A 14,356-nucleotide genomic window follows, 5' to 3' on the forward strand; every position below is an offset into this window, starting at 1 on the left:
AGGATTTATAATGCAGGTGGAAAGGAGTCGCCAGTCACTGTCAGGTCATGGACAACAGTGGCCCTCTGAAAAAACTGTTATTTTTGTGGTTTTTAGAGCTATCGTGTGAAGGAAGTAACCTGAAACAGCGGGATTTCCGAATATGGGTGAATAATGATTCTGTGTAGCTGGGCTTTCCAGCGATGTGCAGCCAACATGGAGTTGAGGGACAGTTTTCACATGATGCTGACTAGTGTGGACATGGGCTCTGCCCTCTGTATCCTCACAGCCGTGTCAGGTTGCTGAACAGCGTGGGCTTTCAACAAGACAGAGAGAAGCTAGTCAGACCATGAGAGCAATCAGCCAGTCTGCAGGAGCCGAACTCTCTTACTGCTCAACAAGAAATCACTTCATATCCTTGCTTTCAGCAGATGCTGTAAGTGAGGAGTTTGGAATTAGACAAGTCCAAGATGATTCAGCAGGGACACAGCCACCCTGTGCCTGTTGCAAACTGTGGAAGCGTTCAGACAAAGCAAGGTCAAGGAGAAATCTTTGGGTAAGATCCAGGCCAGGAGATCATGGAAATAAAAGTGATGGGAATGATCTCCCAGTTTTCCCTCCAGCAGGGGTTTTCAGTTTTAACTTGCTTGAGATTATTTCATTTTGCTTCACTGTTTCACTGTTGCGAGAATCTAATGCCCTGCGATAAATGGTTATTCTTGTATCCCAGTGCGTGGGCTCGATCAGCCCAGGGTCAGATATCAGCCAGCCTGGGGATTGCATACATTTCTTTTCAAACTCTACCTTTTGTGTTGACTCTGGGAACAGAGGGCCATGATTTCTAGTGTGTTAGCCCTGATCAGATCATAGAATCACCACAGACTTTATACTACAGGGAGAGGCTGTTCGGCCCATCGTCTCCTTACCAGCCTCTTCAGACAAGCGTCTTTACTGAGTGACAATTTTCTTCCCTTTCTCCCAAATCCCTGCACACCATTTCAATCCAAATAACCATCCAAGACCCTCTGAAATGCCTCAACTGAACCTGCCTCCATTCCATTTCCCTGACCCTATCTGTTTGCGGAGTTTTCTCTTACACTATCCTTGCTTTCACTCTGGACCCCTCTCATTCTTGTTCCTTTCCAAGTGGGAACAGCTTCTTTCTGCCCAGCCTGCTCATGGGTTTGAAAACCTTTCTCAAATCTCCTCTCAGCCTCCTTCCCTCCATCCCCCCTCAGCCTCCTTCCCTCCATCCCCCCTCAGCCTCCTTCCCTCCATCCCCTCTCAGCCTCCTTCCCTCCATCCCCCCTCAGCCTCCTTCCCTCCATCCCCCCTCAGCCTCCTTCCCTCCATCCCCCCTCAGCCTCCTTCCCTCCATCCCCCCTCAGCCTCCTTCCCTCCATCCCCCCTCAGCCTCCTTCCCTCCATCCCCCTCTCAGCCTCCTTCCCTCCATCCCCCCTCAGCCTCCTTCCCTCCATCCCCCCCTCAGCCTCCTTCCCTCCATCCCCCCTCAGCCTCCTTCCCTCCATCCCCCCTCAGCCTCCTTCCCTCCATCCCCCCTCAGCCTCCTTCCCTCCATCCCCCCTCAGCCTCCTTCCCTCCATCCCCCCTCAGCCTCCTTCCCTCCATCCCCTCTCAGCCTCCTTCCCTCCAAGGCGAACATTCCAAACCTCTTCAACCTGCCCTCAGCCCTGGAAAGACTCCTGGAAATCCCTCCTACACTCTCTCCAATGTGTTCACATCTTTCCCATAATGTAACACCCCCAAGTGGACACATTACTCCAGCTGAGGTCTAACAAGTGCCTTATACAAACTCAACATCACCTCCTTGTTCTTGTACTGGATGCCGTTATCTCTAAAGCTGAGGACACTGTGTGCTTTATTTACTGCTCTCTCCACCTGTCCTGCCACCTTCAACGATCAGGTCTCTCTCTGCTCCTGCAGTCCCTGTTTTAAGATTGTCTTTCATGCTCTTCTGAGCAAAGTGCATCATCTCCTACTTCTCTCATTACCACCTATCCACCCACTCGACCAACTTGTCAATGTCCTTTTGCAGTTTCACACAGTCCTCCTCACAGTTTCCAATTCTCCTAAAGTTGCTGTCACCTGCAATCTTAGAAGATGTCCTCCTCACACCAAGATCCAGATCGTTCATAAATATCTCCCCCCACCCCAGCACCCGATGGCCCTCACTCTCAAGTGTGGAAAGAAACGGCTACAGAGATTCAATTAATTGATGGTGCCTGAGATTGGAGGGTTTCAGAGAGAGAGAGAGAGAGATAGAGACAGAGAGCGAGAGGGAGACAGAGAAACTGGCAACGACTGAGCTGTTAGCCTGCTGTCAGTCTTCAGGAATATCAATTATAAACAATGCAGAGAGTCTGATTAATCAGGTCATTCTCATGTTGTGACCAGTCAACTACTGCAAGGATCAGGGACTGGATCCCAGCGGATCCCCATCTCTACCGGGTCCCAGCTGGAATGTGAGAACAATACAAATCAGCCTCGGGGGGGGATTGAGACTAACTGAGGGGATGAACAAGATCATGGCAGATGGAAGAGACGGTGGGGAGCTGTGACTCCATCCACTTCCTGTCCTCCTCGCTCCAACCAGAGTATTTCTGAGAAAGGGGAGGTGTCTCAAGGGGACCTTGGTGCCCTTGCACATTGCTTGCAGCTGCAGGTAACCAGCAAGTTCGCCTTTGTCCCAATGGGATCAGAGTAGGCTGTCTTCCATGGTTCAGATCAGTGCTGAGGGTGTACCAGGAGGACTGTGTGCACTTCCAGTTCCTTATCATCGAGAGGTGTGGAATGGGTTGCTCAGATTGATTTCTGGGACAGCGAGACTGTCCTTTCAGGACAGGAAGAGAAAGCCTGGGCCCAGATTGATTATGAGAGGTGATCTAGAATACCAAGGCAGAAAGGGAGACACAGAGGGGATGCCCACGGAATGTTGTGCCACTAGCTGTGGGTTCTCAAACCAGCTCACACAGTCCAATGTTCCCTGTCGTTTGGATCTGTCACTGCCCAACCCTGAGGCTGAGGTGTGGCAGCACATTCTGGATGGTGGAGCCATTCATTGCTGTGTTCATGTACAACTTCAGAGGCTGGGCAGTGAGAAGAGAACGCTGCCTCAGAACAAGGGCAGGCTGTTTTTGACAGAGGTCCAGAGAAAGTGCACCGTTCAGAGCGTGAGCAATGGTTGGAAAGCTCTCTCCCAGAGAGCTGTGGAAGATGTCAAGATGGAGACTGAGAGATTTTGAGTTGCTCGTGAATAACGGGAATTTGCGTGCATTGTTGGGAAAGGAGAGCAGCCCTGAAGGAGGATAACAGAGCAGGTTTGAGGGGCTGAATAGCCTCTTCCTGTTCTGATGTGCTGCCCTGTGTCGATACAGTGGAGCTGTCTCCCTGGTTTACCCTCCCTCTGCCCTGTCATGTGTCATGGAGCAAGACAGCGCAGTATGCTGTCTGCGTCCCACAGGGCTGGGGTATTACCAAGGCTACCCCATCGGGGGGGGGTAACTGTGTGCTGGCCAGCCCGCTGGCAACACTACCCTCTCAGCTCTCCCTCACAGCCAGACCCAGTGACTGTGTTTTCACCACTTGGTGACAGGCAGAAGGTTCCTCTGACAGACTGGCCTTGGCTGGGCCTCAGACCCATTAAACACCAAGTCGAGCACAAACACGGACTCTTTGCCAACATGCAACACCACGCAGACGATTGGCTATGCTCTGCACCGATCCACAACAAACTTCCAGCCAGATGTGACGTTAATGAAACCATATTTTGTCCCACTTATATTTGATACTTGCGACGTAACTCAATCCCGATGGATTATCCTGCATTTTAGATCATTCTTTTTAAATATTTAATCTTGATCTCATACACTACAGAGCAAGTAAATCTGGATTTAATATAACCCACACTTCACAAATACACATTGAGAAAGCCCAGAGTTATATAGTGTGGCACTGAATTCTGTCCAAACCTCCTGTTTGTGAACCTGAAATACAGATTGGATCTTCTGGTGTGTTCAATAAATCACCATTAATCAGAGCAACTCTCACTCCTTCTGGCCCTGATACAAAGCAGGCTGGGTTGGAAAAGATTCATATTCTCGCTCAGCCCAATGGCCCATCAGCCCACGGTTTCACTGAAGCACTTCAGCTCCCAGTCCAGCTCTGGCTCCAGTGTAAAGTTCCCACCTTCAGGTTGTAGTCACTTGGTTGTCACTCAGCCATTGATCTCCTCCCAGTTTCTGACCTCCACCTCCTCCTACACAGTAAACTCCAAGGTTTCAGTGGCCCGACCTCTGTGGGTGAACAACCCACTCGAGGAGGGGCTGAGAGCGAAGAGCAGGCTGTCACGCTGTGGTGGAGGGGAACAGGGTGCGTGGTCCAGGTCAGGGGAGGTTAAAGCAGTCTCACCAGCCACTGGCACTGGGCTACTGTACAGGGTCAGCCTGCATATCAGCATGATCAGCACTGGGAAGATAGAATCCTTCTCAGCACTTCTCCAGATGCTGCAGATAGAGGGGTTGGGGGGGGGGGGTGAGTGAGCAGTGAACAGGGATGTCACACACTGGAAGTCGGTTTGCTTCCAGCCTGTCAAAGCCATCTCCAAAATGACATCTCAGCCCAAGCCATACCTTCGGAAATCAGAGTTTCCTATAAAAACCAAACCTGGAGCCACATCAGTAAAAACAGAGCATTTCGGAAGATAGCAACAATCACTTTTTAGGACACAAGTTGGATCTGGTCTGACCTGACTCAAAGGCAAATACCCAGGGACTGAAATAGTGGAACAACGAGACAGTGGGATCCTGCTATTCATCCAGTGCTGGAGTTTCTCTGAGCCAGTCTGTCTCTCACAGACTGAAAGGTCACCTCAACTCAAAACGTTAGCTTGCTCTCTCTCTCTCTCTCCCCAGGGATACTGCCCGACCAGCTCTGATCTCCAATATCTGTCATAGATGGAGGGACTCAAATGGCTTCTCAGTGTACCTGTTTAGCCAAGGGCACTGAGAGACTGAACGAGCAGACTGTATCCAAATGGAAGTGGAATCAGACATGCCCACATCTCCCGACTCTCCATCAGTGCTGTACACACCGATGCAAGTATAGTACCCTGTCCCCATCCAAGCCCTGAATCGTGCACAGTCTCTCTCCCTCACGATAACACACTGCCTCATCAATGGCCCAAAGCTGTGGGATCCACCTGTGCACAGAATGGCACCAACCACTCCCACCCTCCAACAGCGAGGCTGTGAAATCCTCTGGGAAACGGGGGTGCGGACCGCATCTCGTTACCATAGGGATAGCCTGTACCTCATCCAGTCAGGTTCCAAATCCCATTGGATCCCAGGGTGAGGGTCTCTTTCTCTCTCTCCCAGCTGTGGGGAGTCTAACCGTGAACCCTAGCAGAGAGAGGCGATCAGCTAGTCCTGTTGCCCTCAGAGCAGGGAAGGCTTGGGGGCTGGTGGGGAACATGACTGAGCTGGAGAAGGCTATGATGGGCTGAGATGGCAGAGATCACTTTAGCAGAGGGCACAATAACCAGGGGGCAGTGGCAAGGAGCAGGGTGTTTAGAGGTGGTTGGAGAGAAAAAAAGTGACCCATTTTATCTCAAACTGTTTCTCTCAAACTCTCGGCCTGAGACGATGGGAGAGGCAGAAACCCTGGAGTGATGGAGGAAGGACTGAGATGATGACTTGGACTGCCGCACTGTATGAGAGTCAGGGCCAAATGCTAGGAAACAGAATCATCTCTGCCCTGACCCTCCGACAGTGCGGTATGTCTTCAGTAATGACTCTCCCCAGACCAAGCAGCGTTCAGTGAGTGGGGGGGGGGGGGGGGGAGGATCAGCTTGTGTACAAACTGTATTGCAGAGTGGACTGAAATCCTGTTGCTGACAGTGTCCCTCCAGCTCTTTCATCTATCAGTAGTGAAGAGTCAATCCTTTATGCAGCTGATGTGTGAGCTGTGTTTACACACTGCACCCGGTTCCATTTACTAGATAAACCACTCTCGGACCTCAGCACACTCACTCTATTGAATCCTCGCAGCAAGCATAATATTTGGAGGATTTCTGTCAGGAATGAGTGGTTAGAGTTTTAGATGTGGCTGACTGGATTGCTCTCCCGAGGCTGGCTGTAGATTTGATTCCCTGCAAACCCGCCCCCCCCCCCCCCCCCCCACCCACCACATCTTTCCTGCAAAGCTAACAAGGCAGCTTCCTTACCTGAGCAGTGCACTTTCTGAGATTCAGGAGCAGGAGGGAACATCATTCCCACATCTGCTCCCCAGATGGCCCTCCTGCCCCTGAGCACGTGATCTGGGCAGTACCCTAGGGTGTGTCACCCCTCTCAGGCAGCTTGACAGAGCGAGCAGAGGAGTTCTGCTCCCCCATTCCCTCGGGCAATTAAAGCAGGCGCACTGGTCACTCGTTGGTGTGGGATCGTGCTGTGCCTCCATTCCAGCAGTGACTGACTGACACACCATGGCTGGTGTGAAACACTAAGGGTCAGCCAGTGACTGTAAAAGCTGGGACAGAGATAGCTCAAATCTCACAGGCTGCAGAGTTTAGCCCATCTGTTTAGAACAAGACACAAGTGCAGTCAGTGTGGTGTGCAGTTGGACGTCAGGCTGAGGGGTTCTGTCAAGATGGGTCATGGGAGCTGAGTTCCTGTGTCAGGCCCAGCTCCTTCAGGGCAGACAGGCTGTGGACAGACTTGGGAGTTTTTGAGGAAGCTGTGCACAAATGTTCCCGGTGATCTCTCAGAGGCCGCCTGCTGTGCTTCCCCTGCTCATGAGTGTGGTGTGTGACAGCCCCCTGGCTCCCTGGACACACTCTGCAAAGATGGCTGGTGGAAATGACATCCCGAAAAGACAACGTGAGATGGAATATGGCTGTGTGTACTCCTGAAAGCCAGCCAGACTGTCAGAGGGAGGTGATGATACTGGAGAGGGTGCAGAGGAGATCCACCAGGAGGGTGCCTGGGATGGGAAAGTCTCAGTTCGGAAAACAGACTGAATGGTTTTCCTTGGAGCAGAGGGGGCCAAAGTGGGACCTAGTTGAGGCATCCAAAATGATGAGAGGCATGAATAAGGTGGATCAGGAGAATCCTTTCCCTGTGGCCAACATATCTAAGACCAGAGAGTGTCAGTTGAAGATGGGGACTAAGTGTTTGAGAAGGGATCTGAGGAAAAGTTGTTTTCTCACCTAGACAGGGTGGACATCAGGAATGTGCTGCTTATGGAGATGGTGGAGACCCCCTTAAGACATTTAAGAAGCATCTGGAAGAGCATTTAAAATGTCAGGGCATATTCAGCTATAGATCAAGTGCAGCTAAGTGGGATTAGTGTAGTTAGATATGTGTTAGTCAGTGTAGACATAGTGGGCCAAAGGGCCTGTTTCTATGATGGAACTCGACAAACTTAGCTGTTTAATCAAAACTGATGAGGCAAAACTACAGGCAGCAGAGAGAGGGAGGATTTAGCTGGGGGGTGTATGTCACCCAGAGGTTGGAGAAGAGAGACAGTCACTGTGAGAGGATGGGGAGAGACAGTGACAGGAGGTCTCAGGGCAGGAACAATGACAAACAGCCACCGTCTGTAACTGGCCTGCAATAGTTCTGACATCTGAGTCATACAGCACAGAAATACAGCCTTCGGTCCAACTCATCCATGCTGACCAGATATCCCAACTTCAGCTTATCCCACCTGCCAGCACCCAGCCCATATCCCTTCAACCCTTCCTATTCATATACCCATCCAGATGCCTCTTAAATGCTGTAATTGTACCAGCCTCCACCACTTCCTCTGGCAGCTCATTCCATACACACACCACCCTCTGTGTGAAAGAGTCACCCCTTAGGTCTCTTTAATAGCTTTCCCCTCTCACCCTAAACCTATGCCCTCCAGTTCTGGACTCCCGCCACCCCAGGGAAAAGACCTTGTCTGTTTCCCCTATCCATGTCCCTCATGATTTTATAAACCTCTATAAAGTCACCCCTCAGCCTCTGACGCTCCAGGGAAAACAACTCCAACCTATTCAGCCTCTCGCTGTAGCTCAAACCATCCAACCCTGGCAACATCCTTGTAAATCTTCTCTGAACCCTTTCACATGCATTTGGGAAATAATTCATCAGCACTTGGGGTTGTGACAGAAGGACAAGGTGTGTGTGTGTGTGTGTGTGTGTGTGTGTGTGTGTGTGTGTGTGTGTGTATATAACTCCTGGAGGCAGAATCCAGTTCCAGTTCTGGTCTGCCTGTGTGGGAGCCAGCCTGCCTTTTATAGATATCTTTTTCACAGAGCCTGCATGACACAGACAGTACAAGGAGATCTTTCCCAAGGTTAGCAACACATTCTGCAGCCTCTTCAGGAGCTTTGCCAACTTTCACCGGGACTGATTGCCAAAGCCTATATCCCTTGAGCGGCTGCTGTTGGCTGACACACCCACAGGCCAGGCTTTAGGGACCTGACACGTTGAACAATCTTCACCCTGTCTGGAGTCTAACTAGGCTCCCAGGCACACCGCCTACCTCCCCAGACACTTACAAGTAAATCCAACCAACCTTCAAGAAACCTTGCCCAGTGAACACACTGGACTTGTTGAGGGAGCAGAAATGCTTGGCAACAATACACTGAATGGGTTCTGAAGGCTCAGGAAAAGTGAGCAGGCAGTCCACACTGTCTGCAGCCCTTACCCAAGCCCAGGAGCTTAATGTGCTGTCCTGCAGGCTTCCCCTCATCTGTGGGAAATTCTCACTCTGTACCCACACACCAATCCCCACGGAAACGTGGTAAAGCATTCCTGTGGCTGTGCAAGTGGTTTGCATGTTGAGATCAGAGGGGGAAGATGACAGGGCTGATTGAAATGGGAGCCCATAGCAGAAGTATACATTATAACTTTAATGAGAGGGGGGAGAGACACACACACACACACACACAGCCTGACAACACAGTCTGCTCACTGCGTACTGCCGTCTGTCTCTTCCTCATGGAGCTGAAAATGTGTTGCTGGAAAAGCGCAGCAGGTCAGGCAGCATCCAAGGAACAGGAAATTCAACGTTTCGGGCATAAGCCCTTCATCAGGGCTTATGCCCTTCCTTTGTTCCTTGGATGCTGCCTGACCTGCTGCGCTTTTCCAGCAACACATTTTCAGCTGACGTTTGCTGTCTTCGGTTTCTGTCCCTTAAGTTTCCCAACTCCCTTCTCCTTAGTGATGCCCACTGCACACACCTCCGGCCTGTCTCTCTCCAAATTGTACATGTCGCTGGTGTCTCCCACTCTGACGGCTGATGCCAACTTCCAGGCCAGTTCCCCCACCATTTCGTTGGTCCCCATTACTCCTTCTGCAGCCTCACCTTCCAGTGCTCCAACTTCCACTCTTGCCTCTCTCTGAGCTTTTAATTATCTGAAAAAAAAGCTCTTGCAATCTTCTTCTACATAATGAACCAGCTTACCCTGACGTTTCATCTCCCCCCTCCACCTTTTATCGCTGGTCCAGCTATCCTGTGCTGGTTTTTAAAGGCTTCCCACACTGTACGCTTTTACCTCTGTTTTGACACTGTCCCTGATCTCTGGTGTCAGACATGGTTGTCTCGTCTTCCCCTGAGCAGGTTCCTTCAGCCTTGGGGTGAATTTCTGCTGGGCCTCCCCAAATCCCCCCAGAAAACCCCGCTATCTTCCCTGCTGGGCTCCCCTACTAGCCCACTCAGGCCAGAATCTCCCTCAGCTCCCACTCCACATTTCCCAGAACTCCTCATTGCCTTCCTAATGTCATCACTTTGTCCCTAGCTTCCAGATTGCTGCCTGTCCTCACTCCCCCATTTTCAGGTCCTCACCCCCAGCCATTCACTAAGCCTCTGCATTCCATTCTACCCCAGCCAATGACCACCAAGTTTATAGAAGCCTCTTCAAGGGGCAGTGTCCAAGATACAGACGCTGTTGTCTGAGGCTGTGGCAGAACACAGCTGGAAGGAAGGAGTGAGGCGGCAGAAGGCGAGTGCGCTGATACAGGAATTCTTTATTCATTGCTACAAAGTCTGTGCAAGTAATTCAACTCCGAACAAGCAGACAATGGCAAAGCAATCACAGCAAGCAAGGGGAGACAGGGCACTTACAATTTCTCAAGGGCCTGAAGTCCAGAGAAAGCACCAGCCTTGAGGATTACAATCTTATTGTTGCTCAGTATTCTGTAAAACAACAAGGTAAACAAAGACAGGAGGTGAGACACATTATCGGGGTTCCTGCTCCATCAAAATCACACAAACCTCATGTAAATGAGGGTCAAATACCCGAGAGATTGGGGAGAAACACTGGAACATGACCATCCCTCAGAGGTGTATAATGAACAGTTACAGCAAACTGAGACAGTGTCCCCCTCAGTGTATCACACACTCCCACAGTATCCTGCACTGACCCCCTCAGTATACCACACACTCCCACAGTATCCTGCACTGACCCCCTCAGTATACCACACACTCCCACAGTATCCTGCACTGTGTCCACCTCAGTATATCACACATTCCCACAGTATCCTGCACTGACCCCCTCAGTATACCACACACTCCCACAGTATCCCGCACTGACCCCCTCAGTATACCACACACTCCCACAGTATCCTGCACTGTCCCCCTCAGTATATCACACACTCCCACAGTATCCTGCACTGACCCCCTCAGTATACCACACACTCCCACAGTATCCTGCACTGACCCCCTCAGTATACCACACACTCCCACAGTATCCTGCACTGTGTCCACCTCAGTATATCACACATTCCCACAGTATCCTGCACTGACCCCCTCAGTATACCACACACTCCCACAGTATCCCGCACTGACCCCCTCAGTATACCACACACTCCCACAGTATCCCGCACTGACCCCCTCAGTATATCACACATTCCCACAGTATCCCGCACTGTCCCCCTCAGTGTATCACACACTCCCACAGTATCCCGCACTGTGTCCCCCTCAGTATATCACACACTCCCAGTGTCCTGCACTGTCCCCCTCAGTATATCACACACTCCCACAGTATCCTGCACTGTGTCCCCCTCAGTACATCACACACTCCCACAGTATCCTGCAATGTCCACCTCAGTATATCACACACTCGCACAGTATCCTGCACTGTGTCCCCCTCAGTATATCACACACTCCCACAGTGTCCTGCACTGTTCCCCTCAGTACATCACACACTCCCACAGTATCCCGCACTGTGTCCCCCTCAGTATATCACACATTCCCACAGTATCCCGCACTGTCACCCTCAGTGTATCACACACTCCCACAGTATCCCGCACTGTGTCCCCCTCAGTACATCACACACTCCCACAGTATCCCGCACTGTCACCCTCAGTGTATCACACACTCCCACAGTATCCCGCACTGTGTCCCCCTCAGTATATCACACACTCCCAGTGTCCTGCACTGTCCCCCTCAGTATATCACACATTCCCACAGTATCCCGCACTGTCACCCTCAGTGTATCACACACTCCCACAGTATCCCGCACTGTGTCCCCCTCAGTATATCACACACTCCCACAGTATCCCGCACTGTCACCCTCAGTATATCACACACTCCCACAGTATCCTGCACTGTCCCCCTCAGTATATCACACACTCCCACAGTATCCCGCACTGACCCCCTCAGTATATCACACACTCCCACAGTATCCCACACTGTGTCTCCCTCAGTATACCACACTCCCACAGTATCCTGCACTGTGTCTCCCTCAGTATACCACACACTCCCACAATATCCCGCACTGACCCCCTCAGTATATCTCACACTCCCACACTATCCCACACTGTCCACCTCAGTGTATCACACACTCCCACAGAATCCTGCACTGTCCCCCTCAGTGTATCACACACTCCCACAGTATCCTGCACTGTCCCCCTCAGTATATCACACACTCCCACAGTATCCTGCACTGTCCACCTCAGTATATCACACACTCCCACAGTATCCCGCACTGTCCCCCTCAGTATATCACACACTCCCACAGTATCCCGCACTGACCCCCTCAGTATATCACACACTCCCACAGTAACCTGCACTGTCCCGCTCAGTATACCACACACTCCCACAGTATCCTGCACTGACCCCCTCAGTATATCACATACTCCCACAGTATCCTGCACTGATCCCCCCCCCAGTACATCACACACTCCCACAGTATCCCACACTGTCCCCCTCAGTATACCACACACTCCCACAGTATCCTGCACTGTCCCCCCTCAGTATATCACACACTCCCACAGTATCCTGCACTGTCCCCCTCAGTATATCACACACTCCCACAGTATCCTGCACTGTCCACCTCAGTATATCACACACTCCCACAGTATCCCACACTTTCCCCCTCAGTATATCACACACTCCCACAGTATCCCGCACTGTCCCCCTCAGTATATCACACACTCCCACAGTATCCCGCACTGACCCCCTCAGTATATCACACACTCCCACAGTATCCTGCACTGTCCCCCTCAGTATATCACATACTCCCACAGTATCCTGCACTGTGTCTCCCTCAGTATATCACACATCCCACAGTATCCTGCACTGTCCCCCTCAGGATATCACACACTCCCACAGTATCCTGCACTGTCCCCCTCAGTATACCACACACTCCCACAGTATCCTGCACTGACCCCCTCAGTATATCACATACTCCCACAGTATCCTGCACTGTCCCCCTCAGTATATCGCACACTCCCACAGTATCCTGCACTGTGTCCCCCTCAGTATACCACACACTCCCACAGTATCCTGCACTGTCCCCCTCAGTATACCACACACTCCCACAGTATCCGCACTGACCCCCTCAGTACATTATACACTCCCACAGTATCCTGCACTGTCCCCACTCAGTATATCACACACTCTCACAGTGTCCTGCACTGTGTCCCCCTCAGTATATCACACACTCCCACAGTATCCTGCACTGTCCACCTCAGTATATCACACACTCCCACAGTATCCCGCACTGTCCCCCCTCAGTATATCACACACTCCCACAGTATCCCGCACTGTGTCCCCCTCAGTATATCACACACTCCCACAGTATCCCGCACTGTCCCCCTCAGTATATCACCCACTCCCACAGTATCCCGCACTGACCCCCTCAGTATATCACACACTCCCACAGTATCCCGCACTGACCCCCTCAGTATATCAACACACTCCCACAGTATCCTGCACTGTCCCCCTCAGTATATCACATACTCCCACAGTATCCTGCACTGTCCCCCTCAGTATACCACACACTCCCACAGTATCCTGCACTGTCCACCTCAGTATATCACACACTCCCACAGTATCCTGCACTGACCCCCTCAGTATATCACACACACCCACAGTATCCCACACTGTCCCCCTCAGTATATCTCCCACTCCCACAGTATCCTGCACTGTCCCCCCTCAGTATATCACACACTCCCACAGTATCCTGCACTGTCCACCTCAGTATATCTCACACTCCCACAGTATCCTGCACTGTGTCTCCCTCAGTATACCACACACTCCCACAGTATCCTGCACTGTCCCCCTCAGTATATCACACTCCCACAGTATCCCGCACTGTGTCCCGCTCAGTATACCACACACTCCCACAGTATCCTGTACTGTCCCCCTCACTATATATCACACACTCCCACAGTATCCTGCACTGTGTCTCCCTCAGTATACCACACACTCCCACAATATCCCGCACTGACCCCCTCAGTATATCACACGCTCCCACAGTATCCCGCACTGACCCCCTCAGTATATCACACACTCCCACAGTATCCTGCACTGACCCCCTCAGTATATCACACACTCCCACAGTATTCCTGCACTGTCCCCCTCAGTATATCACACACTCCCACAGTATCCTCCACTGTCCCCCTCAGTATATCTCACACTCCCACAGTATCCTGCACTGTGTCCCCCTCAGTATATCACACACACCCACAGTATCCCGCACTGACCCCCTCAGTATATCACACACTCCCACAGTATCCTGCACTGTCCCCCTCAGTATATCACACACACCCACAGTATCCCGCACTGACCCCCTCAGTATATCACACACTCCCACAGTATCCTGCACTGTCCCCCTCAGTATATCACACACTCCCACAGTATCCCGCACTGTCCCCCTCAGTATATTACACACTCCCACAGTATCCTGCACTGTTCCCCCTCAGCATATCTCACACTCCCACAGTATCCTGCACTGTTCCCCCTCAGTATATCTCACACTCCCACAGTATCCTGCACTGTGTCTCCCTCAGTATACCACACACTCCCACAATATCCCGCACTGACCCCCTCAGTATATCACACACTCCCACAGTATCCTGCACTGTC

At 51.5% G+C, this 14,356-nt stretch overlaps 1 protein-coding gene across 3 annotated transcripts in view; it reads right to left on the reverse strand.

The window, feature by feature from the left end:
- adgra2 (adhesion G protein-coupled receptor A2) overlaps positions 1-14,356 on the reverse strand; it is a 144,594-nt gene that overhangs the window by 68,022 nt on the left and 62,216 nt on the right. For all 3 annotated transcript variants that reach the window (XM_060856737.1, XM_060856736.1, XM_060856738.1), the window contains exon 2: positions 10,109-10,180. In XM_060856737.1, the coding sequence (XP_060712720.1) occupies positions 10,109-10,180 (72 nt within the window). The remainder of the gene's footprint in view (positions 1-10,108; positions 10,181-14,356) is intronic.

This window comes from Hemiscyllium ocellatum, chromosome 48 (assembly GCF_020745735.1).
Source record: "Hemiscyllium ocellatum isolate sHemOce1 chromosome 48, sHemOce1.pat.X.cur, whole genome shotgun sequence".
NCBI lineage: Eukaryota > Metazoa > Chordata > Chondrichthyes > Orectolobiformes > Hemiscylliidae > Hemiscyllium > Hemiscyllium ocellatum.